Genomic DNA, 25,147 nt, shown 5'->3' on the forward strand with positions numbered 1-25,147 from the left:
TTTCCATGAGGTCCCCCTCCAAAATCATGGTATCTGACTTTCATCACACAACACAACTGCTCTGACCTAGAGCAAAATCATCATTCCCTCTGATTAACTATAATTTTGTTACTGTTTCCCAAAATTGTTCTCCTAACTAGTTGTACTACAATATACTCTTTGGAAAGAAGATATCCATGATAAATTGAGAAATACTTCGTATTCTATCCCTCTCTTAGAAATTCACAATGCTTTCAGTACATTAAAGCCCTAAAATTCTTGAATAATCCTGATTCATTTATCATTTCCCAAATGTATGAGACCCTGAAACTCTTTTCCCTTCATAAAACCTATTAATAGTTTGCGGAATGAATACTCCATAGACTTTGTCTTGGGAAGCATACATTAACACAGCCCAAGATCATATTACACTTCTAGTCTCAAAATTATCCCACAGCTCACCCTGAGCCTTCTAAATGTTGACCACATCTCCATATTTTCCACACATACTGCTTGTCCTCTCTTGAACTTAGAAATAATCAAAACTTGTATTTAAATATACCATGTCCCAAAGCTCACCTGGTTAAGTCTAGCACCAGATTTTTCCCTGATACCATCCTGGGTCTACCTCTGAAGATACAGTCCATCCCAACCTACATGATAGGACATCATTTTTTCTTAAAGATTTATTTATTTCAGGGACAGAAAGAGTGTGTGCACACAAGCAAGAGCAGTGGAGGGAGAGAGAGAGAATCCCAAGCAGACTCTGCACTGAGCCCAGAGCCCTATGTGGGACTCGATCTCAGGACCTTGAGATCATGACCTGAACCTAAACCAAGAGCCAGATGCCCAACCAGCTGTTCCACCCAGCCACCCCTTAGACAGCATTGTGAAGTAACTTCTCTCTGTTGGCTCCTTACTAGTACGAACACCCTGAAATTCCCCCACTTATAATTTTGCTATGCCCCAATATTCAGTACTCACATCTCAGATGCCCCTCTGAGCATCGTAGGATTTGCCAAATCGTGTATTCATTGTTCGCTCTGCAAGCGAGCTTTGACTATCTTCTTCCGTTGCTCTGAGCTAGCCCTTTCGAGTATCAACACTCAGCCTTTGAGACAGAGGTTCCTATGTGGATCTGTATCCTAAGAACACATTCTTTTGATCATAGACCTGGATATAATTAATACTGCCATTGGCTTTCCCCACTAACATTTGAAATACCAGCTGGAGGTACTTTTGGCTGCATCAAATCTTGACAGCGGTATTAAAGAAAAGTTGCCAAGTTTCCACCAAGGAAGTGATACAGTCCTGTTTCTACCAATAAAATCTTAAGGTTCTCTGAGAAGTGGCCCTTGTGGGGCATGGTGTCACTATTAAGAAGTCTTTGAACCACCAGGCAGGTTGATTTTCTCTCTCCCTCCTGAATAGCCTGGCTCTGATCATAACATCAGAAACCCATCGTTTTGTTCATCAAAGAGTCTTTGTAAACCAGCCTTTGTAGAACTGTACTTGGGTCATTCCTCTGCTACTTCATTCATGTAGATTGACTTCTGACAGAACCAATTCCCAGTATATTAGCCCGTTTTCAGATTGGGTAAATGGGTTCCCACGTCACTTCCCCATGTGCCTTCTCCAGCAAGCAAGAATGGCTCTCTTGCCTTGCATTAAATCCTACCCAGGTGTCTGGACGTCTACGGTTCCTGTGTAGCAAAGCCACAATAGTTGGAAGGCTTTCCATAGCCCTGACATCACCTTCAAAGTATAATAACTCTTTCATATTTAACTCTTCCCATTTCCTTCTTATAAACCAGGCAGGAGTCCTGGCTTCCCTGTAGATGAGACTCTCATCCATTCCCCATACACCCCCATTAGATGTGACGAATTTTATCCCTTGAGCTTACAGAGCTAACCCTACAGCAGTGACTCATTCCCCGGGGTAATATCCTGCCACTGAAGAACATGCAGCTTCCTTCTTTCCCAGGTGCCTCTTCCAGTCAGAACTTTGGAAGAAAAGAGTGGCAGGTGGAGAGAGTTTCTCGTACTTGTATAAATTCCTACTTAGGTACTAGAAAGCATGTTCTTTCTTGGACTTACTTCCCCTACCACCTTTCTTCCTTTTGAAAGCTCTAGGATTTGAGTTTTGATAAGTAAGTAGTTCCTCTCTAAATTAAGAAAATGATTAGTTGCCTCTCTGATACTTACAGGGTACCTTGGTAGTAAAGAGACACAGACCCGCTGTCTTTTAATTGAGTCATACTAGGTTTTTATTAAATATGGTAAGGTCTGCCCTGTGGGCAAGAATTAACACGCCGTCAGCTCATATCTTTATGAAAACTTCCTGCATCGGGGGCTTTACTGTGAACATTTCGAGATTATCAGGATCCTTGTAGAGAAACCAATCACCTAAGGATGGCTCATGTGCATTTTTGTAGAAACCGAGTTCTCTGGGCTGAGCCTGTGAAGTTGGGCCTGGCAGCCTCCAGTGTGCTGTCTCACCGGAAAGAGGAAAGGTTTTATGCTGCTGCCATGGAGTGGGAAGCAAGACCTGTTGGGAATAGATGTGGGAGAGATAAGCACAGTGGGGCGCGGACCCCTTCACCCAGCAGTGGTGAAAGATTGCTTAGGGAAATCTAGCCACGTGTCCCCACCCACTCCTCTGCCCAGACATGGGCTCTTACTGGGCCTATGGGAAGGGTACCTCCCACCTTCCATATCCTGTCCTCAGCCCACAGGGAGTAATAAACACCACCCGTGACTTCACGGAGCTGGTAAATGAATGTTAAATGTCTCTTTTATAAGAGCTGCTCAGGAGAAAGGAATTAGGGGAAGCAGCACAGATACTTAATCTGCAGGAAGTGTCCAGAGAGAAAAAGTAAATGAGGGGTCTTCACCCTATGGAACCAGAATTGAGTCAGTAAAGGGGGTCCTTATGCCTGTGTTCCACCACCAGGATATCGATGAGATTGTGGAACAGACCCGAGGCCTGAACATGTATTGCCATTTTGCCAATGGTATCGGCGAGCCCAAGTACATGCCTGTACAATCATGGGAACTTCTGACCCAGACTCTAGCAGAAGCCCTGGAGAACCACAATGAAGTCAACACAGTGATGGACCTGGTTCTCTTTGAGGACGCCATGCGCCATGTGTAAGTGTGCTTCTGTTCCTGCCTTTCCTCGGTTGTCTCTTGTTCCCAACACTGGACGTCCCATTTAGGCATTTGAGGACACCTTGATCAAACCAGGAAAGCAGCCATGCTTCTGCCATGGGGGTTGAGATGGCAGCCAGTAGAGCAGCCATGGTAGCATCTGCCATCGGCCCTAGGGGAAGGCAGGGTACTGAACTCACGCAGCACTGGATCTGTTTCCTTGTCTGTCATTTGCAATCCCTAGGCACGTCCACAGTGCCACCAAGGGAAATTTTGAGATGATAAGAGACACCAGAACAGCTCAGGACCCATGTCCCCACACCATACAAGTCTGAGGACCAACTTTAAAATAATGAGATGGAAGATTTTTGTTTAAATGCTCAGACATTTCAAAAATACCCTTGTGAATGTTGTGGCTTTAGTGGAATCACTGAGAGTAGTCACCAAGTCTCTCCTCTCCCACCAAATGCTGTCCCTCTACTTCTCTTTACAGTCCCCCAACTGCATCACACCCCACCTTCCAAAATCTTGCCACCCTGTCCCCCGGTACCTGTGGACCTCAGCGGCAAAACCACTTCAACTTCTCTGAATGTCCACTCATTGATGATTCTGAGTAAAACCCCACTCACCCCTGGGTTGAGCAGAGCTCTTTGTTCTCCCCATACCATGTACCCCACACCCTAGAGAGAGCTAAGGGCCCTCCTCTTCCATCTCATTCCAGTGGCCCATTGAAATCATTTCTCCCCAGTTCTTCAAAACCCCAGTTGTTCAAAAGCACAAACACCCAGACTTTCATACTTACTGCCTCGCCTTGTTACAGCCGTCTGCTGACATCCAGTCCCTCACCAACATTTGCCAAAGACCCGCGTGCTTGGGTCAACTTCCTTCCTCGACCTCATCGTTCTTCATGGCTGGCTGGCCTCTGCATACAACCTGATCTTTTTGCTCCTTGGCCTCCTTAGCTCCAATGGTCTTCTCTTCCATCCCCCCTCAGCCACTCACTCACATGTTCCCACCCCAGAACTTCTGTCATCAGTGATGAGCCCACCTCCGCAGTCTCCATTTCCAACAGCTCACCCTCCGAACCGGGCCTCCTACCCTTCCACTCACCTGCTCTAGTTTTTGTTCCAGGGAATTCTTTCTTGACCCAGTCGTATTGAGGTATAATTGGCATCTAACATTGCATTAGTTAAAGGCGTACAACATCATGGTCTGACCTACGTGTGTAACACAAAAGGATTACCACAATAAGATTAACAGTCATTCACAAGTTGCAATTTGGTTTCCTTGTGATGAGGACTTTTAAGATCTGTTCTCTCAGCAGCTTGCAAATACACGATATGGCATTGTGAACTCTGCTCATGGTGTTACACTTCACCTCCCCAGAACTCATTTATCTTAGACCTGGGATTTGTTAACCTTTTGACCATCTTCCCCTAATTTCTCACCCCCATCTTCCCCCACCTCTGGCAACCACAGATCTGATCTCTTCTGTTTCTATGTTTTTGTTTATTGTGTAGCTTTGTGGTTTTTTTGTTTTCTTTTTTCTTTTGGATTACACCTATAAGTTAGGTCATACAGTATTTGTCTTTCTCCATCTCACTTCTCTCACTGCAGGGTCCTTCCATGTTGTCCCAAATAAAAATATCCCTGTTGTTCTTCAACTTCGTCAAGACTTCACGTCATGTCAAACTCCTTTCCCCTTCTGGCTACCATGTCTTTACTGTCCTCAGCCACCATGAGCCCCATCATCCTGGTGCTAGCCCCCTCACTTCCCTGCCATTGTGTCCATGTGACAAAACCCCATTCTAGTTAAACCCCACTGTCTTATTCTGCACCTGCCTCCAAGCATCTGATGATTGTTGCAGAAAAAATCACCTCCCTTTGGGCTTGGTGTGTTTCAGAATTTCAGCCATACTTTTCACATGGGCCCTTGACCTTGCTGGAAACCCACCTTCACTACCTCCACTAGCCTGGGCAGTTTGCTCTCTTGGTCTACTTCTGGTGATTGCATCCCACATTTTTCTCCTCTTCTCAAGCTTCTAGCATCCCTCCCCTCTCTCTGTTCCCAGTTAATGAGCACATCTCTTCCTTCACTGATGTCATGAAAGCAACCAGAAGAGAATTCTGTCATTTCTCCCACCATCAAATCTAACAGCCCACCTGCATCCCACCCACAAATTGTGACTTCTCTGATATTTTAGTAAATGAACCATCCTTGTTCCTACCTAAGGCCAATCCCTCCATGCACGTCCTGGATCCCACCTTTTAGCACCTTCTAAGTGACTTGATGTCTTCATGAAATTAAATTATTCCTTTTGTCTCCTGCCTCCCTCCTGCCCCCTCCTCCTCCCTTGCCTCATCTTGTGCCATCATCATTAATTCAGTAATTGTTGGATCATACACACCTACTTATAAACATGTCACATTATCATTTTCAACAATAATAAACTATTCCTTCACTCTTATATCTCCTTCCATCCCCTATGCCTTTTTCTTTTCTTTTCTTTTCTTTTTTTTTTTTTTTCTTTTTTGCTCCTGTTCACAACAAAACTCATCAAAATGATTGTCTATACTTTCTCACTTCTCATTCTCTTCTGGATCTTTTTTTTTTTTTAAAGATTTTATTTATTTATTTGACAGACAGAGATCACAAGCAGGCAGAGAGGCAGGCAGAGAGAGAGGAGGAAGCAGGCTCCCTGCTGAGCAGAGAGCCCGATGCGGGACTCGATCCCAGGACCCTGAGATCATGACCTGAGCCGAAGGCAGCGGCTCAACCCACTGAGCCACCCAGGCGCCCTGGATCCTTTTCTTAGCAATGGAACAAAGAAGCTCTTATCCAGTCACCACAGAGCCCCCTCTTGCTAAAGTCAGTCGTCGCTGCTGGGACCTCAGCTCACATAACTTGATTTCCCTGCTGCATTTGTCATGATTAATCTGTTTGTTTACATCCATCCATCTGCCCATCACCCACCCATCCATCTATCCATCTATCCATCTACCCATCCATCCACCCACCCACTGACCCATCCACCCACTGATCTATCCATCCATCCATCTATCCACTCATCCATCCACCCAACACATATCTTTGGATTAGGCATACTATGAGTGCAAGGATCTTTTTTGTATTCACCACCAGATCTCCAATACCTAGGACAGTGTCTGGAACATAGCAGGTACTCATCATTCTTAGCATCTCATTTAGGGTAAAGGATGGAGAGGAAAAACAGAAGGAAGGAGGATATAGAGTGCTGGTGGAGGGTGGGGAGGGTGTTGACTGCAATTTTAAAGAGGGAGGTCAGGAAGACCTCTCTGGAAAGGGAGCACTTGATGTGATATGTAGCAGCTACCCTGAACATGGAACTCACCGCAGGCCTGGTGCATAGAGCTTTGCTTACATCACTTCGTTTGTCACAAAAACCCTGAAGGAAGTAAGGTCTGAACTTACCCCTGTATATTACACACAAGAAGGCTACAATCCAAAGATGTGGGAGAAACCACCTAGCACCATACACCCCAGAAACAGAGAGGCCAAGGCTTACACTGGCACACTGTCTCCAGTGGATTTGCTCTCCATCATCACACTCTGGTGCTTCCTCATCTGTGTTTCTGTCTCTCCCGATCCAGTGTGAGTTCCTTATGCATAGACTTGGTCTTGCTCACAGCTGAATCCCCAAAACCTTGGATGCTGTCTGGTGTGTAGTCGATGGCCAGGACCAGGGTTTTGGGACATCCATTCATAAACCTTGGGACACTTCAGCGAGCATTTTCCTCTCCTCTTGAACAACTATCAGAGCCTGTGTCACAGTCTTGGAATTGAGACAAATCTCTGTCCTTTCAGGGTAAATTTAATTTGGGAGAAGAGCAAGTGATTTGGTCAATGTGGTGCCCAACATGGGTGATCAAACTGACTCATAATATTCTTAAGAAGAAATAAGGCTGGGAAAACTAGCTTTTCTCCTGACACTCCTTAACAAGCTGTGAAGATGGTTTCCAGAAGATGGTTTCCAGTTAGCAATGGCAAAATAACTGGAATAATGAACTACCTCAAGGGAGGCAGTTCTCAAGATTAAAGTATATTTGGACGTATAATTTCATGTCCATTTGTTTAAAAATATCAATGTCCCACAACATGGTCTTTGCCCTGCCCTTCCATCCATGGGGCTCCTCGGCCCTCTGCTGTCTCTACTGGCCACAGAAAGCAGAAGCAACCCCTTGTGCCAGAAAATGGACAGCAGCCAACAGTGAGAAACACAGATAACCCAAGAGTGACAGAAGACTCATGGCCTCACATCACTCCACACGGTGCCTGAGGCAGAGGGGTTTGGGCTTTCTCCAGGAAGGTCCTGACTTCTGAGACCCAAGGGGGGAGCAGGGCGAGGCAGAGCAGGACAAAGGCTCTGGCACTCCCCAGGAACCCACAGGGTTGGTGGAGGGGCCAGAGCAAGGGCATCTGGTCATGGGTGCAATGAGGCTTATTCTCATTTTGATGTGATCATCTGGTTTTTTGTTCTCACGACTTGAGCTCTTATCAGTCTCTCGGTCTGATTCCCCGATGCCTTTCCCAAGCTCTGCTGCTAATTCTTCCTGCTGCCTTTATGCTGAACCCACAGAGCACCGTGCCATGAGTTACAGGCACAGGTTCTAGAGCCAGAGCCACAGCCACATTCAAACCCTGGTTTTGCCACTCATTGGCTGTTGAGTTCAGCAGAGAACACTGAACTTCCCCGAGCCTCAGTGTCCTCCTCTGGGAAGTGAGAGTAGTGAGAATGTCCACGCCGTTGGGTTATTGCTGCATGCGGCCAGTGCTTTGTGCTTAACAAGCAGTCCGGAGATGCTAGGCTTTTTCTTTGTTGTGCCCTTAATGGCACCATGGTGCTCTCCCACTGACTTTCTTCACTGTTTCAGCAGATTCTGGGTCTGCATTTCCTTAAAGCCTCACACCACGTCTTTTCCACTGCTTTTGGCATAATCTTTATCTCTTTCTGGGTTTAATGGCTCCCACAGAGGTTGTTCTGCCTCTTTTCCTTTCTGTTAGCATCACTTAATGAAAAAGATGGACTTGTCTTGTGCCCCTTCCTTTCTGTACCATATCTATTCTCTAGGGCGTGTGTGCATGCATGTATGCATGTGCATGTGTGCTGCCTGTGCACATGCATGTGAGTGCGCATTGTGTGAGCACGTGTGCGCATGTGTGTGCGTGCATATGTGTGTGTCTGCATGCATATGTGGGTGTGTGCATGTATGCGTGTGCATGTGTGCTGTCTGCACATGCATGTGAGTGTGCGTGTGTGTGCATGCATGTGTGTGCATGCATGTGTGCTGTCTCTGCACATGCATGTGAGTGCACATGTGAGTGCAGACATGTGTGCGTGTGTGTGCATGCATATGTGTGCGTGCATGTATGCGTGTGCGCATGTGTGTGTGCGTGTGTAGCCTTAGTAAGCCCACTCCCTCCAGCTGTGCTGTGGAGCATCTTCAGCTTTTGTTTTTAATCTCACAGAAATTCAGTAACAGGCTTAACTTAGACTGCGCTGGTTTTCTCGCCCAGGAGCCCTTCAGAATATTGATCTTCCTTTTTTTAAACGTTGTAATTTGAATGCAGAGTCCTTTGCCCTCGTCAGAGGTTGTTAATGGATCCCCAGCTGGAGTCTAATGCTGACAGTTGCAGACTGAACCATTCTTCTCTGGAAACTTCGGGACTAACGATGCATTTCCCATCAGATGGTGAACAGCAGAGACCATGCTAAGCTGAATTCAGGCCTTCCGGAATAGTGGGGATGGGGGCGGCCCAGAGAGCCCAGGGGGACTTCTCCAAAGAGAGGGCCTGGATGTCTTAGCAGCTCGGTTTCTCTTATCCCTGGAGTCAGGCACCCTCTAATGCAAACACGAAGCAGATGAGTCCTTGTCCCTCACATGATGTGCGATTGCGTGCGTCCCCCAGACATGATGCTGACTGTAAGGCCTGTGTTGGGTTTCAGTTTAGCCAAAATTCATCGAACACTTTCACGTGTGCAAGGACTGTAGAGAAAGCAAGCTGAGTGTGCACACTCTTCTGATGCCTCAAAACTAGGATGTAATAAGGGCCCAGAGAATTATAAATCTATCTGATACAAAAAAGAAAGAGTAGAAATACCACAAAAAAATGATAAAGGGGAAAAGCAAAATCATAAAAGAACTAAATGTAGGTCAATAAATAAGTCTTAAATACTAGGGGGAATTAATTTTCACCACAAAAACTTAGTGACTTACATTTTCTGGGTTTTAAATCCAGAAAGCTAAAATTTTCTGCATATCCAAAAGCAAAGTAAAACGAAAAGGTAAAAAGTGACAAATGGGCAGTGTGTTTCAGAACCTACCTAAAGGGGCCTTACAGATCTGGAACTCTTCAGTTAAGAAGTGGGCAGTTGGGGCACCTGGCTGGCTCAGTCAGAGAATCATGCAATCTTGATCTCAGGGTTGTGAGTTCAAGCCTACATGGAATGTAGCGATTACTTTAATAAATAAAACTTAAAAAAAGAAAGAAGAGGACCATGGACCTGAAAAAGGAAGCTCACAAAACAAAATGTAATAATTAATAAGAAAAATATTTAATTCCCTAGATATCAAAGGAATAAAATTTAAGTCATAGTGTCAACCATTCAATTGCCAAGATTTGAAGACATATACATAAGACCCAGGATCAACAAGAGTGGGGGCCAGACTCTTCCCACTGGCTGGTAGGTGGGCCTTGTTGGCTTACCTGCCTTCCTGCTGGGGTTTCCCTCTCAGGAGCAAACACACCCAGCAAACACAGGGGAGAGGAGTCAATGAAGACCCACAAACATCTAGTTTATTGACGCTGATTATGACCCAGTCATCAGTATATGCCAGAAATGTGCAGTAGCAAGAAAACTCAAGCCACAGAGGGCCCACAGGAGCCCAGTAACCTCATCCCTGCTTTCGTTTCGTTGATGGGTCAAGTCCCATTCATCAAAGCTTCCCCACCCCTCCGTTTCCAGCCCTTCCTCCAAATTGGGCTTAGCTGCACTTAAATGGTTCCACTCCTGATGACCCTTACATAATGTGAATATGATATCTGTCATTGTGATGCCCTTAATGTAAGATAGGGACACAGGACTGTAGCCTACACTGTTTAAATTCAGATGTACACTCTGTTTGGTCAGTTCTACCCAAGAAGATGACAAATTGGTGCCACCGTTCTGGGAAGCAGCTTTTCGGGATGTATCAAAAGCCCTAAAAAATTGTCTTACTGTTTGACTTGATGATTTGTCTTTTAGGGATCTATCCTGAGGGCATGATGAGAGATAGAAATGAAAAATAGGGGGCGCCTGGGTGGCTCAGTGGGTTAAGCCGCTGCCTTCGGCTCAGGTCATGATCTCGGGGTCCTGGGATCAAGTCCCGCATCGGGCTCTCTGCTCGGCGGGGAGCCTGCTTCCCTCTCTCTCTCTCTCTGCCTGCCTCTCTGCCTACTTGTGATCTCTGTCTGTCAAATAAATAAATAAAATCTTTAAAAAAAAAAAAAAAGAAATGAAAAATAGTTACATAACAGTATTTATGACTGGAAAACGTTGGAAACAACGTAACTATCCCATAGTAAGCTGCTGCAGCCTAGGAATTTATTCTGTGGTTCATCATTAAAAGCATGGCTTAGCGATTACTCAGGGGTGTAGAAAATTATTCACACACTATGGCTAAATGGAAACGTAGCTTCAAAACGCTGTTTAATATACAATGTGAACCTGATTTTGAAAATAAGATAGAAACATCTTGGGTTTCAGATGCAGTAAGCGTATGTACCCACAAGTATATACCTACAAATACAGAGATTCTAGAAAAACGTCCAGAAGGGTGTATAGTTAATGTCAGTGGTGTCTCCTGCTATTTAGTGTAGAATTGTAATTTTTCTGTATTTCAGGCATTTTGTATAATGAATAGTTGTTGGTTTTAAGGTGAGGAAAGAAAGGGAATAGGAGTTTTTTAAATAAAGAACGTAGGTACCTTATGTAACATTTATACATAGAGTTAAGGGGAAGGAAGAATATGGAGGAGGGTCACGGACAGGTGGATGGAAAGGCAGCATTTGAGGAAGGGTTAGTGAGTCAGGAGGAAGAGGGTCCTCTGCAGGATGTAGTCTAAGCCCAGGACTTGAGAACCTTTCATCATGGCTGAGAGGGAATATGGGTACTGAGACAGGGGAGTAGAGCTTAAAGGGGAAGAATCCAGAAGCCAAGCAAGTGGGCGCCCTATAGGCTGACACCAAGAATCCACAGTCATTACAAAGGCATCAATGTCCAGGGCTCCCTGTTGTTCTGCTGACTTTAATTTCACTTCTTCTCTCTCTAGTGGAACAGACAGTTCTGTTCCTGCTTGTCCTTTAGCCTCCCCTGGAATTTTTTTTCCCTACTCTTCTCTTTTTCCTGTCCCCTCCTCTTGCCTAGAAGCACAAGTAGGTGAGGCCGAGTGCTGGGGGAGATGTGGCAGACTCTGGCTCAGCTGGGTAGTGAGGGGACAGAGGGGAGTCTGCGTCCCCTCCAGTCCTTTCTGGCTGCCACGAGCTCATTCTCCACTGCCACTGGTTCACCAGAGGCTTTGGCTTAAAGCAGAAAGCAGGAGTGACCTCCATCCATTTGGGCAAGAAAGCAAGGCCCGGTTTGGGGACAATGTAACTTACATTTCCAGCACTGCTCCCTCAGACCGTGGGACGGGCTCGGTACAGAGGAGAGTCTGATCCAGGCCACGTGCCTCTGCTCTTTCCCCGCAGCTGCCACATCAACCGCATCCTGGAGTCCCCCCGGGGAAATGCACTGCTGGTGGGCGTGGGTGGGAGCGGCAAGCAGAGTCTGACGAGGCTCGCGGCGTTCATCAGCTCCATGGAAGTATTCCAGATCACGCTGCGGAGAGGGTACCAGATCCCGGACTTCAAGGTGAGACCCAGCCCCCAGCCCCCACCCCCGCAATGCCCACAGCTCCCGTAATCCCTCCTTAGCTCTGCGGTCACCTTCCTGAGAACCTCCCCGTCACCAACGGGCCATTCCCTTCCTCAATTCCGGGCCAGTGACCCTCATTAGACTCATTGGACTCAGGTCTGCCTTTGTAAAACCTCAGCTGCTTCAGCTCCCTCGGGGTAACCTTGGCTCTCACCGGATCAGGGGCACCTCTGTGTCAAAGTGAGCACACAGCCCTCTAGTAGCTCTGGTGGACTTGGAAGGAGTTCTGACAGTCTGCCCAAGTCTAGTAAGAAATTTACATTTTTGAAAGACTGTTCCAGTGCTTACCAGGTACTAGGAACTTCAAGGACATTTTCTGGTCCCAAACAAGCCCTTAGCAGCCATGCTGCATGATCTAGAATGTGGGGAAAAGCATTTATACAACTGAAAGAGGTCACTTTGCCCTCCCCTGTTGTACCTGGTTACAACAGAGGCAGGGTCGGGAGCCCTGATGGCATTTCTACCAGGATGCCACACTTGCTCTCCCGGTGCGAATCCCAGCCAGTCTGGGGCCAGACCTACCCACCTGCCTTCCTAACCTCTCAGCCAGTGGTGCTCATCACTGCTCCGAAACCACAGCTCAGCTTCTCCACAGCCAGCTGGATCTAAGTCAGACACCAGGTCCACATTAGACCAAACTCCAGTGGTTCCAAAAAAGAGGAAACAAGTCAGTGCATAGAAGTAAGCATTTATAGAATGACCTAAGACGGCAGTTCTCAGCCTTGGCTATAGACTGGAATCCCCCTGAAACACCGCTGATGCCTGCATCCCACCCTCCAGAAAGTTTGGCTTAACTAGTCTGCGGACTGGCCTAGGCATCAAGACTTTTCAGACGGTTCTGATGAGAGTCGGGAAATGTTGTCTTAACTAATTCTGTAAGTACCTAAGGTTGAGAATGGTTGATGCTAAAGGAAGTTCACTAACTTTAAAGGGGAATGATATATGGGACATGAAAGAAGCTTTGGCATAAGAAAATGTATGAGGCTCTTAGAAAATGAGCTTTGAGTGGTGCGAGCAAGAAGACCAAGATCGGGGACTGACAGCTGAGCTCTGTGAGTGGGGTACAGAGCTTGAACCAAGATTGACTATGCTGGGAAAATGCAGGGCTTGGCATCCTAGCCCAAGACTTCATCCACCTGCAGTTCTGAATGGATATAATTTCCTACCAGATGACTCTCTGTGTGTGTGTGTGTGTGTGTGTGTGTGTATTCAAGTGTGTCCCCTAGTATATTTTATTCCAACACAGAGCTTTTGCTGGAACAAGTCATGAGAACACAAAACACTGCTAGCATAAGATACATTTATTACCGGGATTGGTGGCCCCAAATACATGACTCTTCTGTCAAGACCAAGAGCAATTGCTTGCCTTCGGGTCAGGTCATTCACTTGTATGATGATATAAGTAACACAGATGAGCAGGGACTATCTCTGTCCCTTTGGAAAGCTGTGCTGTTATCCCTCGGCACAAAGGAAGAGCTCCGGAAGTAAATACAGGAGCCACAGTGATTGCATGAGTTAAAGATTGTCACTGTTCAAGTTTACTCATCCACCTCTACTGGGATTGAGGCCTGGGAATGAGGCCTATTTCCCACTGCTATTTCACTTTCTTTCCCATTAAAGTAGATAAGGAAATGGTCCCATTCCTAAAGAGCTGATTGGGGATCTTTCAATAAGGCCGTCTTCCCAAAGATCTCTAATGTTGATCGTTTTCACAGATGGACTTGGCTGGCTTGTGCCTGAAAGCCGGGGTGAAGAATCTCAGTGTGGTGTTTCTCATGACCGACGCCCAAGTGGCTGATGAGAAGTTCCTGGTGCTCATCAATGACCTCTTGGCATCTGGTAAGAAACTCTGCTCGTGAATGTAAATTCCCCCTGGAATCAGTCATCCCAAGGTGCTCCCAGGTCCAGAGAGCTAGGTCATAGAAATGAGGACGAAAACTGAGAGAGTAGAGGACTGGTTCAGTAAGATACTTCTCGGGTTAGTGCCGTGCCTCATCCTGGCTCCTTTCATTGGAAAACAGACCGTAATCTTGGGGCTCTCTGGCTGGAAATAGATCTGGGTTTTGGAAGAAGAGCATGTCTATGATCCGGTGACCTGCCGAGCCCAGAGAGAAGGGGCTCCTCCCTCCCCACATCCAAGACAGAAACCAGAATGTTCGCAGTATTTCAGGTAGATTAGACATTGGCAAGGAGAGACACGGAGAAGTTGCACACACGAAACTTACACAGCAGGGCAAGATTAGGCTGCTAATTTAAGGAAGGGTTCAGAACCTGGCGCAAGCAGAGAAGCAACAAGAAATGCAGAATCTCTCTCACGTGGTTTTCCTTGGCTTCCAAAATACTTGACCGAGGATGTCAACCGTCCCGTGACACTGTCCGTGCAAGACAGGACTTTGTCAGAAAGTTCAGTTGTGATACTTTACTATTCTTATTTATTTAGGAATTCAGAAATTATGTCAGCCATTCTGGGTAAAAAAAAATTCTATGTGCACACATGTACACATACACACACACGTATGTACACACAGAATCCAAGATATATGTGCATGTATATGCCCAAGAATATAAGACAGTAGAGTACTCAGATTATGCATTTACAGCAATGGGAAGCATATATTTTTGCATCTATATTAATTAAACATAGAATATGCTTTCCTGGCTCTTAAACCGAATTCAGCATCCGCAAAACTACCTCTTCATCCGGGTTAAGAAAGCAGTCAGTGCCCAAATGTTCCAGAACAAAATTCCTGCCTCCAGTTTTCTGGCGTTTCAGAAAGCCCTGGTATCCGCCACCCACCCCCATTCTAAATACCATCTTAACATCCTACCACCTTCCTCAACAGCATTTTAACTATGACGTTGTCTCACCTTTTACTATTTTACTGAATAATGAGAGTGGGGCCAGTGGCGCTCCAGCCCTGTACCCTAGTCTAATTTCTTAAAATTCAAAAAAGGTAAAAATGTGCTTCCAAAAACTTCCAGCTTTGGAAACACCAGGAATGTTGCCAGACTCACTCTATATGTCAGCTGGTGCCAATCCAGCCAGGTCACCTTCTCCTAAAATAATGTCCGAGACACAGAAGCTGATAGACTTTCACCAATGGAAATTTTCGTTCTCAATTAAGTATTTTTTTTTAATTTTTCATTTAGAAGACAACTTTTTAAAGAGTAAATGAATTTCTGAAGCCCTGCCCAGTGAGAACATAATGCGGTCAGCTTGCTCCAAGGTCGTAAAGTTTCAAGTTCACATTTCTCTTTTAAGGCTTCTATGTAAAAATACGTTTTTACATACACCTGTTAAAATGGAGATGCAGTTACAAATCATACTTCTCTGATATTCCTCCCTTTGTTCTTAACCACTTTGACAGGGAGAATTAGAGCATATCTTAGTTCTAATTTTCCCTGTCAGGTAAATAATTTGCTAGAAATTAATTGACTGCCAGTCCAGGGAATGCTTCAGGAATTCCTCAGGACCTCCCCCACCTCTGCCATTTTTCAATTTTGTGGGGTTGTGCAATCACTCCACTCTTGGACAACACAGGGCAGACTGTGACACTGTGTCAGGCTCCCTTGCCATGAACACATCCCTCTCTAGTCATCTACAAGTGCTGTTAGTTTAGAGATCAAGGTAGAGTGAATGTATGCCACTGATTCAACTCTCCCCCCAAAGCATCCTCTTCGATATTCTACTAATCTCATAGGCTCTGCAGTTTCTTTCCACAGTTTGTTAGCTCATTGTTTGATCCCTTGATTTCCTGATGCCATTTCCAAAATCAAACCAGAGTTAATCAATTGCCACCAATTTTATCCCCTAACCATTTCTGATTCCGAATCACAGCTCTCATAGCTACCACTGGTCTTTTCATCTGTTGTTTTAACCAATGTAGACATTTCTTTTCTTTTTTTTTTTTTTTAAGATCTATTTATTTGAGAGACAGAGAGAACAGAGCACAAGTTGGGAGTAGGGGTGGAGAGACAGAGAGACAAATCTTCAAGCAGACTCCCTACTGAGCACAGAGCCTGACGTGGTGCTCTATCCCAAGATCCTGAGATCATTACTTGAGCCACAATCAAGCATCAAAGGTTCAACCAGCTGAGACACCCGGACTCCCCAACAAATGTAGACACTTCTTAACTCATCCTCCACCTCCCAGGCAATACCTTCTCTAATCCATTCTCCTCATTGCTCCCAAGGGGTCTTTCTAAAATCTGGCTTCTAACTGAATGCAGAGAAGATCCAAGAAAACGCCCTACCTGACCTACTCTATGATCTAGTAATTCCCAACCCCTCGAGATAATACACTCCAGTGGACTTCCTTGACATCCTTACTCATACCTTCTTAAGGGTTCTTGAGACCTAGTGACACACACCAGCATCCTAAGAGCACAAAGTCTCCAAATGGCCTCATACTTTCAGCATCTTGGCACTAAAGGGTATCACATAAACCAGGTCGGCATACTTTTTTTTTTTTTTCTATCAAGGGTTGGAAAGTGAATATTCTCAGTTTTGTAGACAGTCTCTGTCGTAGCTACTCGACTCTGTCATCATACTGGGAGAACAACAGTAGGCAATATATAAATGAATGATTGCAGTGATGACCAACAAAACTTTATTTATGGACAATAAAATTTGAACGTCCTGTCATCTTCACAAGTCATTAAGTATTATTCTTTTAATTCTTTTCAACCATTCAAAATTGTAAGAACCAGTCTTAGCCTGCAGGCCATGCTCATGGAGGCAGCAGGCCAGATCAGCCTGTGGATCTGGGGTTGGGCTCCTCCATCTCCAGCATGTTATACATAAAACACCAAAAGAACCAGGACGCCTGGGTGGCTCAGTAGGCTCAATGTCTGCCTTCGGCTCAGGTCATGATCCTAGGGTCCTGGGATCAAGCCCCGCATTGGGTTCCCAGCTCGGCTGGAAGCCCACTTTCCCACTCCCACTCCCCATGCTTGTGTTCCTTGTTCCTGCTCTCTCTCTCTCTCAAATAAATAAATAAAATCTTTAAAAGAGAGAGAGAGAAAAAGAAAAAAAAATAAAGGACCCCAGAGCAGCATAAGCAGTCAGCTCCTGAAGTCTGAGGAGTATGGGTGCTGTCATTTCCAGCTGAACGTTGCTCTTTGTAAAACTCCCCTTGTACTCCCTAATTCCCAAGACAAGCTAAATACCATTTCATTTTCTTAGAGGAGTTTCCTCTGACCTCTGTTTTTATCAAATAGCAGAACAGGGTTCTTTCATTGCTAAGACCTTGGTTTTGACGAGTTATAGCTCAGAGTGTTTTATATGCATGGTCCAAAATGCCTTAATGAATGGGAGTTAAATCAAGTTTGTCCAGTTAAGGGAAGAAAGTAAATGATCGCTTTCATGATCATTTATTTTTTCATTCTGGCCTTTGAAATGATATGTCTAATTAGGATAAAATACTCACTGAACTCTTGGCTGGGTTAGTGTGTTCAGATCATGAAGGCCAGACATTTGTTGGAAATAGGCATGACTTTGCTGCAGATAAAGTAGTCCGAGGAAGGGCAACAGCGTCACTGATGGACAAAATCAGAATTCCGGTCACTCGGATTAGTTCATCATTTGCCAAACTGCTCACCTTTGGGGACCTCATCCAATTCCACAAGGAGGCAACATGGATAGGGTGGCCCCGGTAGCACCTTTGGCCTCCAACATTTCTATGATGCTCACACTTCTGCGTTAGTTATGAAGGAAGGAAGAAGCACGTAGGTGTTGGAGAACTTGGAGGGGGAGATCGTATATGATTTCAGGTCCAGATGGCCTCAGGACTCACCTCAAGCCTCATTCTGGGATTGGGGGAGAGCTCCTGAGGCCCATAGAATATCCCGGAGTCAACCCTGCTCACCTTTATGTCATATCCAGTGTTTCCAGGATTTTATCTCTACTAGCACTTTCTTTATCCTTTACCCGCTCAATGTCCTCTCCTTGTTGAGAAGACCCCGTTGTTTAGTGTGATCCTCCCAACTCTCCCTTTCCCCAAAGCCTATCATCATGTCTTTGTAAGTTTCTTCTCTTCCTCCAAGATGACCATCCCTCCTCCTCCTCCATCTGAGCCAAGAGCCCAACCCCTTGCCCCTGAGTTAGAACTCTGTTCTGTTCTCTTTTCCCGATTTCTGACTCTCCTTCATAGTTCTTATGCTTTCACCAACCACACTTACTTTCTTCCCTTAACGCTTTTCTGTATTTCTTCACAAACTCTTCTGGATGCGCAGAAAGCAATAATACCCCCATGCGGTTACACACCATGTTGCAAGTAGAAACTTCCAGCACACATGTGCAGACTGTCTTTCTAGCAGGGTGCCCAAGATACATGGGCAGATGGTGTCTCCAGCTAGGTGCCCAAGACGGAGATTGCTGTTCTGTCTGGTACGGGCATTTCAACTTTACGAAAAGTGCCAGGCTTCTCTCCAAACTAGTCGAATGTGTTTCCTCTCTGATCAATAGGGCCTGGATGCCAGTTTCCTCCTAACCTCACCCACACCCATGTCCCTGACATACTGGTTTTTGCCAATGGGCATGAAATGAAATCTCATTGTTTTCTTTCCTGTTTTACTTGTGACCTTGAGCATCTTTCTGAGAGTTTACTGGCTAGGCCTCTTCTGTGAGTTGCCTCTTTTTGTAGTTTGCCCTTTTGCTCCAGGGTTTTTGGTCTTTTTCTTATGGATTTATAAGAGTTCCTTTTATATTCTGAATACTAATGGCTTGGTCATTATAGGGGTTGTAGGTACACTTTGAAGTCTGCATCTGATTTGTGTCGTGCTGATTTAGTTTAAATGCTGTAAAACTTAACAGTTCTTTCTAACGCCCTGTGCTGTTCCAGAGCATTCTGTTCTCTTCAACATGACAATAATTACTTCTTGTGTTTTGTTTTTAAATTATTACTGTTTGGGGGCACCTGGGTAGCTCAGGCAGTTGGGGGTCTAACTCTTGGTTTCCATTCTGGTCATGAGTTCATGGGTTGTGGGATCAAGCCCCACGTCAGTCTCCGTGCTCAGTGGAGAGTCTGTTTGGGATTCTCTCCCACTGTCCCTACCCCCCAACTCTCCCTCTCTCTCTAATAGATGGATAAATCCTTAAAATAAGGATTTTTTTCAACTGTTTGACTTTTCATACTTATGTCTTTAATCCCCCTAAAATTTCTTTTTTTAAAGATTTATTTATTTCTTTATTTGAGATTGGGGGGTTGCTGGGGGAGAGGCAGAGGTTGAGAATCTCAAGCAGACTCCCTGCTGAGCAGAGAGCCAACACGGAGCTCAGTCTCATGGCCCTGAAATCATGACCTTATCCAAAATCAAGAGTCTGACACTAAACCCACTGAGCCACCCAGGTGCCCTTTAAAATTTATAGAGTTCTAATTTTAATTTTTAATCTTAATACTGAATTATCCTAACATCACTTATTGATTAATCCACCTCAAGACTGCAACTGATTTTTAGTATCAATTTTTTAATTTATAATTGGGTCTGTTTCTAAGGTGTTACCCTTGGTGTTCTATTTGTCCGGCCCACACCAATTTCACATTGTTTTAATTAATAAAGTTTTATAAGGAGACTTAATTTCTGTAGGGCAACTCCTTCCCTCTGGTTCTTCTTCAGAAATGTCAGGGCTGTTGTTTACCCTTTGTTCTTCTCTGTACATTTTAGAGTATGCTTGTCAGGATCAAGAAAGAAATGCGTTGGATTTTGTTGTTGTTGTTGTTAGAATTGCATCATTATGACGGGGGTCATACAGAGTCACCCTCCTGTGAGCATAGTTTCTCTTCCCATTTATTTGAGGTTCTGTTTATGCCTTTCAAGTAGTATGTTATTGTTCTTACACCACGATCCTGCATATCTTTTCATATATTATTACCCACCTTATAGTTTTGTTGGTACCCTAAATAACTTTTAAAATAACATTTGGTGGGTGGGGGGCACTTGGCAGGTTCACTCAGGGTGTATGACTCTGAATCTCAAAGTTGTGAGTTTGAGCCCCATGCTGGGTATAGACCTTACTTACTTACTGGCTATAGACCTTACTTAAAAATAATAAAATCTTCAAAAAAAGATTTTAAAAAGTAAAGTAATTTTCTTGGCTTGAGTACAGATGCCCTTTTATTTCCAGTTGGCTTTGTGTCCCTCAAGCTTGTTCTTGAACATGCTTGTGATCCCTGGTGGTTTATGTATATATTCTCTTAGATTTTCTATGTAGAAAATTAGATTTTGAACAATAATTTTATGATTGCCTTAGCTATTCTTATACATATTCCTTTTCTTGATTTTTTGTATAGTCTAAGACCTCCTTATAACATTGAATAGGAAACATGATGGCACTTATGCTTGCCTTGGTCCTGATTTGAAAGAGAATATTCTAGTATTTCACCATTTGATATAATGTTTGCTTTGGGTCTGTGATAGACATCTATTATATAGGTTAAGAGAAATCTTATTTATTCCTAGTTTGCTAACAGTATTTGGAAATTTTATGTATCTCTATAATAGTAATGTATTACTTCTTTAATCTATTAATGTAGCGAATTATTCTCATAGATTTCTCTAAGACTTAACCATCATTGCTTTTCTGGAACAAACGTTGTTTGGTCATCATATATTTATTTTTATATATTTAATTAGGATTTTTTTAAAAGATTGTGTTTATTTATTTGACAGAGAGAGACACAGTGAGAAAGGGAACACAAGCAGAGGGAGTGGGAGAGGGAGAAGCAGGCTTCCTGCTGAGCAGGGAGCCTGATGCGGGGCTCGATGTGGGGCTCAACACGAGGCTCGATCCCAGGAATCTGGGATCACAACCTGAGCCGAAGACAGCCGCTTAACTAACTGAGCCACCCAGGTGCCTCTAATTAGGATTTTTAAAAAGATTTATCCATCATACACTGCCTTACTAATACAGGATTTTATTTAACTTTCAGAACTTTGCCAATCTTGAAAAAATTATAATTAGGCATACTTTTCAAAGTACACTTCTATTACTACGAGTGAAGTTGAATGTTCATATGTTTGCCAATCTCATTTGTACAAACAAAAAAGTAAACATAGTGTTGATGTACATTTCTGTTACTACAAGTGAGGTAAAGCATTTGTTCATATATTTAAGAGATATTTGTATTTTCTATACCATGAGCTCTCTTTTTGTATGCGTCACCATATCTTAAAATGGCATTATTTACTTTTTCCTTTTTAAAAAAATTTTTTTAATTTTTTTTAAAGATTTTATTTATCCACTTGACAGAGAGAGAGCAGAAGTAAGCAGAGCAACAGCCAGAGGGAGAGGGAGAAGCAGACTCTCCACTGAGCAGGGAAGCTTGATGTGGGTCTGGACCCTAGGACCTTGGGATCATGACCCAAGCCAAAGACAGTTGCTTAACTGACTGAGCCACCCAGGCACCCCTAACTTTTTCCTTTAATGAGGGAGAGTTTCTTTACATATTAAGGAGATTAGCTATTTAACTATAATTGGAGAAAATATGTATTTTCTTTTTTTCACCTTTTAAAAATTTTTAGATGAGAACATTTAAGTTCAATCTCTTAGCAAATTTCAAATATACAGTACAGTGTTATCAGCTATAATCACCATGTTATATATTAGATCCTAAGACCTTATTCATCTTATAACCAAAAGTTTGTGCTCTTTTATCATATTCTGTCTGTTTCCTTCAACCCCCAAGCCCCAGCAACCGCTTTCTACTCTGTTTCTATGAATATTTTATTTCTTTTTTAAAAATTTTATTTATTTAGGGACGCCTGGGTGGCTCAGTTGGTTAAGCAGCTGCCTTCGGCTCAGGTCATGATCCCAGCGTCCTGGGATCGAGTCCCACATCGGGCTCCTTGCTGAGCAGGGAGCCTGCTTCTCCCTCTGCCTCTGCCTGCCATTCTGTCTGCCTGTGCTCGCTCTCTCCCCCTCTCTCTGATAAATAAATAAAATCTTTTAAAAAAAATTTTTATTTATTTATTTTTATTTGATTTCTTTTCAGTGTAACAGAATTCATTGTTTATGCACCACACCCAGTGCTCCATGCAATCCATGCCCTCCATAATACCCACCACCAGACTCCCCCAACCTCCCACCACCCCCCACCCCTTCAAAACCTTTAGATTGTTTTTCAGAGTCCACAGTCTCTCATGGTTCATCTTCCCTTCCAATTTCCCTCAACTCCCTTCTCCTCTCTATCTCCCCATGTCCTCCATGCTATTTGTTATGCTCCACAAATAAGTGAAACCATATGATAATTGACTCTCTCTGCTTGACTTATTTCACTCAGCATACTCTCCTCCAGTCCCATCCATGTTGCTACAAAAGTTGGGTATTCATCCTTTCTGATGGAGGCATAATACTCCATAGTGTATATGGACCACATTTTCCTTATGCATTCATCTGTTGAAGGGCATCTTGGTTCTTTCCACAGTTTGGTGACCGTGGCCATTGCTGCTATGAACATTGGGGTACAGATGGCCTTTCTTTTCACTACATCTGTATCTTTGGAGTAAATACCCAGTAGTGCAATTGCAGGGTCATAGGGAAGCTCTATTTTTAATTTCTTAAGGACTCTCCACACTGTTCTCCAAATTGGCTGCACCAGCTTGCATTCCTACCAACAGTATAAGACACTTCTCCAATGAAGACATACAAATGGCTATCAGACACACGAAAAAATGTTCATCATCACTAGTCATCAGGGAGATTTGAATTAAAACCACATTGAGATACCACCTTACACCAGTTAGAATGGCCAAAATTAGCAAGACAGGAAACAACATGTGTTGGAGGGGATGTGGAGAAAGGGGAACCCTCTTACACTGTTTCTATGAATTTGGCTGTTTTTTGTGTTTCAGTTTCATTTGTTTTGGGGTGCTTTTTTGTTTTGTTTTGTTTTTAGGATCCCACATGTAAGTGATACCATGCGGTATTTTTCTTTCTCTGTGGCTTATTTCACTTAGCATAATGCCCTCCAAGTCTACTCTGTTACTACAAATGGCAGGATTTCCTTTTTTAAAGCCTGGATATAATACTCCTTTATATATGTCACATTGCTTAGGCCGTTTTCATGTTGTAGGTATTGTGAATAATGCTGTAATGACCAGAGGAGTATGGATATTTCCAAGATCTGGGTTTTTTTCTTTCGAATATATACCCAGAAGTGAAATTGCTGGATCACGTGTACTTGTTCTATCTTTCATTTCTTTGGGAGCCTCCATACTGTTTTCCATAGTGGCTGTACCAGTTTACATTTCCACCAACAGTGCACAGGGGTTACTTTTCTCCATATCCTCATCAACACCTACTATCTCTTGTCTTTTTGATAATAGTCATCCCAAAAGGTGTAAGGTGATATCTCATTGTAATCTTCATTTGCATTTCCCTGATAATTAATTACATTAAGCACCTTTCCATGTATGTGTTGGCCATTTGTATGCCATCTTTTGGAAACATATTATAATTGGTCCTTCATGTTTGCTCTTGTTATACTTTGCCTATGTTTTCGCCAATCCATTTTTTCTATTTTTTTATAAATTTCTTATTTTTACATAAAATGTATCCATTTAGATGCACCAAATTTATCTTTCTTTTAAAACATACCAATTTTGAGTTATACTTAAGAAGACCTTCCCCATTCAGAGGTTATAAAAATATTTCCCTCCTGTCTTCTGCCATTTTTATGGGTTTATTTTTTATAGTTAAGTATTGATCCATTTGGAATTTATCCTACTGTGCAATGGAATATAAGGATCCAACCATAGTATTTTTTTTCCAGATCCCAGTTTTCCTAATACCCTGTATTAAATGTTCATTTTCCCCATTGATTTTAAGATGTCATACTTATCATATACTAGGTTCCCCAAAACCATTCATGCTCTCTCCCTTTCTTCTTCAGTAGGAAGGGATAGCTCATTCTTCATCAATATATGGATTTATGTGTTTTTCTCTCATGGCTCCTTTCATTTATATTTATATTATAAGTATTTTACATCTTTTTTATTTCTCCTACTAAATATTAAGCTCCTCAGAAGCAAAATTTTTCCTAACAGTAGTTAGTAAATAAATGTTTTAGGCAAAAGAAGTAAAGAATTAAGAGCTCTTCTGCTACGGACTGCTAGCCCAGGACAAAAGAATGCCATGTACCCTTGTTCCATTCTTTAAAGTATCATCCCTCCACCTGCACTGAGTTTGGAGTATATACAGTGTCGGTCCAATTCGACCAGCAAGAGTGGTGGGACACGGCCAAAAAATCATAGGCCATGTGTCCCAAGATTGGATAGCGTCTCACGTCCTATTGTATCATGCAGAGCGATGCCAAAGCCACTCACCTGTGTTCCATTTCTCCCAGGAGAGATCCCAGACCTCTACTCTGATGATGAAGTTGAAAACATCATAAATAACGTGAGGAATGAAGTCAAGAGCCAAGGTCTAGTTGATAACAGAGAAAACTGTTGGAAGTTCTTTATAAATCGGGTCCGACGACAACTGAAGGTATAGAAAGATTTACTGCCCAGGATAGGCAGACCAGAGATGGTTCACGAGATCCTCTGCTGTTATTTTGGAGAAGCTGCCCTCATAGATTACACTGGGAGTGGGCAGGGAGGGTGGAGTGCCCTTCTTCACCTGAGCAGTTTTGCAAGGCTGCCCTTATCTGCTTCAAGGGCAATAGCCTCTCCCTTGGCTCATGCAGTCCCAGCTTTCTTAATTTCTTGGCTAGAAGCCTGGCTAGTATTGACAGATTTTCTTCTTCCTCTGTTGGATTTTTTTTCCTGACTTTCTGGGAAATAACCCAAAGCTCTATCTGTCTAACTATGAGTATCTCCCTGATGCCCTCTTGGTTCTCCCTGCCCTCTGATTTCTCAGGTGACTCTCTGTTTATCCCCCGTGGGGAACAAGCTGAGAGTGCGCAGCAGGAAGTTCCCAGCCATTGTGAACTGCACGGCCATCGACTGGTTCCATGAGTGGCCTCGGCAAGCACTGGAGTCCGTCAGCCTTCGCTTTTTGCAGAACACAGAAGGCATCGAGGTGA

At 43.7% G+C, this 25,147-nt stretch overlaps 1 protein-coding gene across 5 annotated transcripts in view; it reads left to right on the forward strand.

The window, feature by feature from the left end:
• The window catches only part of DNAH9 (dynein axonemal heavy chain 9), a 318,732-nt gene that overhangs the window by 181,268 nt on the left and 112,317 nt on the right, over nt 1-25,147 (forward strand). For all 5 annotated transcript variants that reach the window (XM_032322974.1, XM_032322973.1, XM_032322975.1 and 2 more), the window contains 5 exons: nt 2,933-3,129; nt 11,897-12,059; nt 13,838-13,961; nt 24,467-24,609; nt 24,982-25,143. In XM_032322974.1, the coding sequence (XP_032178865.1) occupies nt 2,933-3,129; nt 11,897-12,059; nt 13,838-13,961; nt 24,467-24,609; nt 24,982-25,143 (789 nt within the window). The remainder of the gene's footprint in view (nt 1-2,932; nt 3,130-11,896; nt 12,060-13,837; nt 13,962-24,466; nt 24,610-24,981; nt 25,144-25,147) is intronic.

The sequence above is a fragment of the Mustela erminea genome, chromosome 18 (genome assembly GCF_009829155.1).
Source record: "Mustela erminea isolate mMusErm1 chromosome 18, mMusErm1.Pri, whole genome shotgun sequence".
Taxonomy (NCBI): Eukaryota; Metazoa; Chordata; class Mammalia; order Carnivora; family Mustelidae; genus Mustela; species Mustela erminea.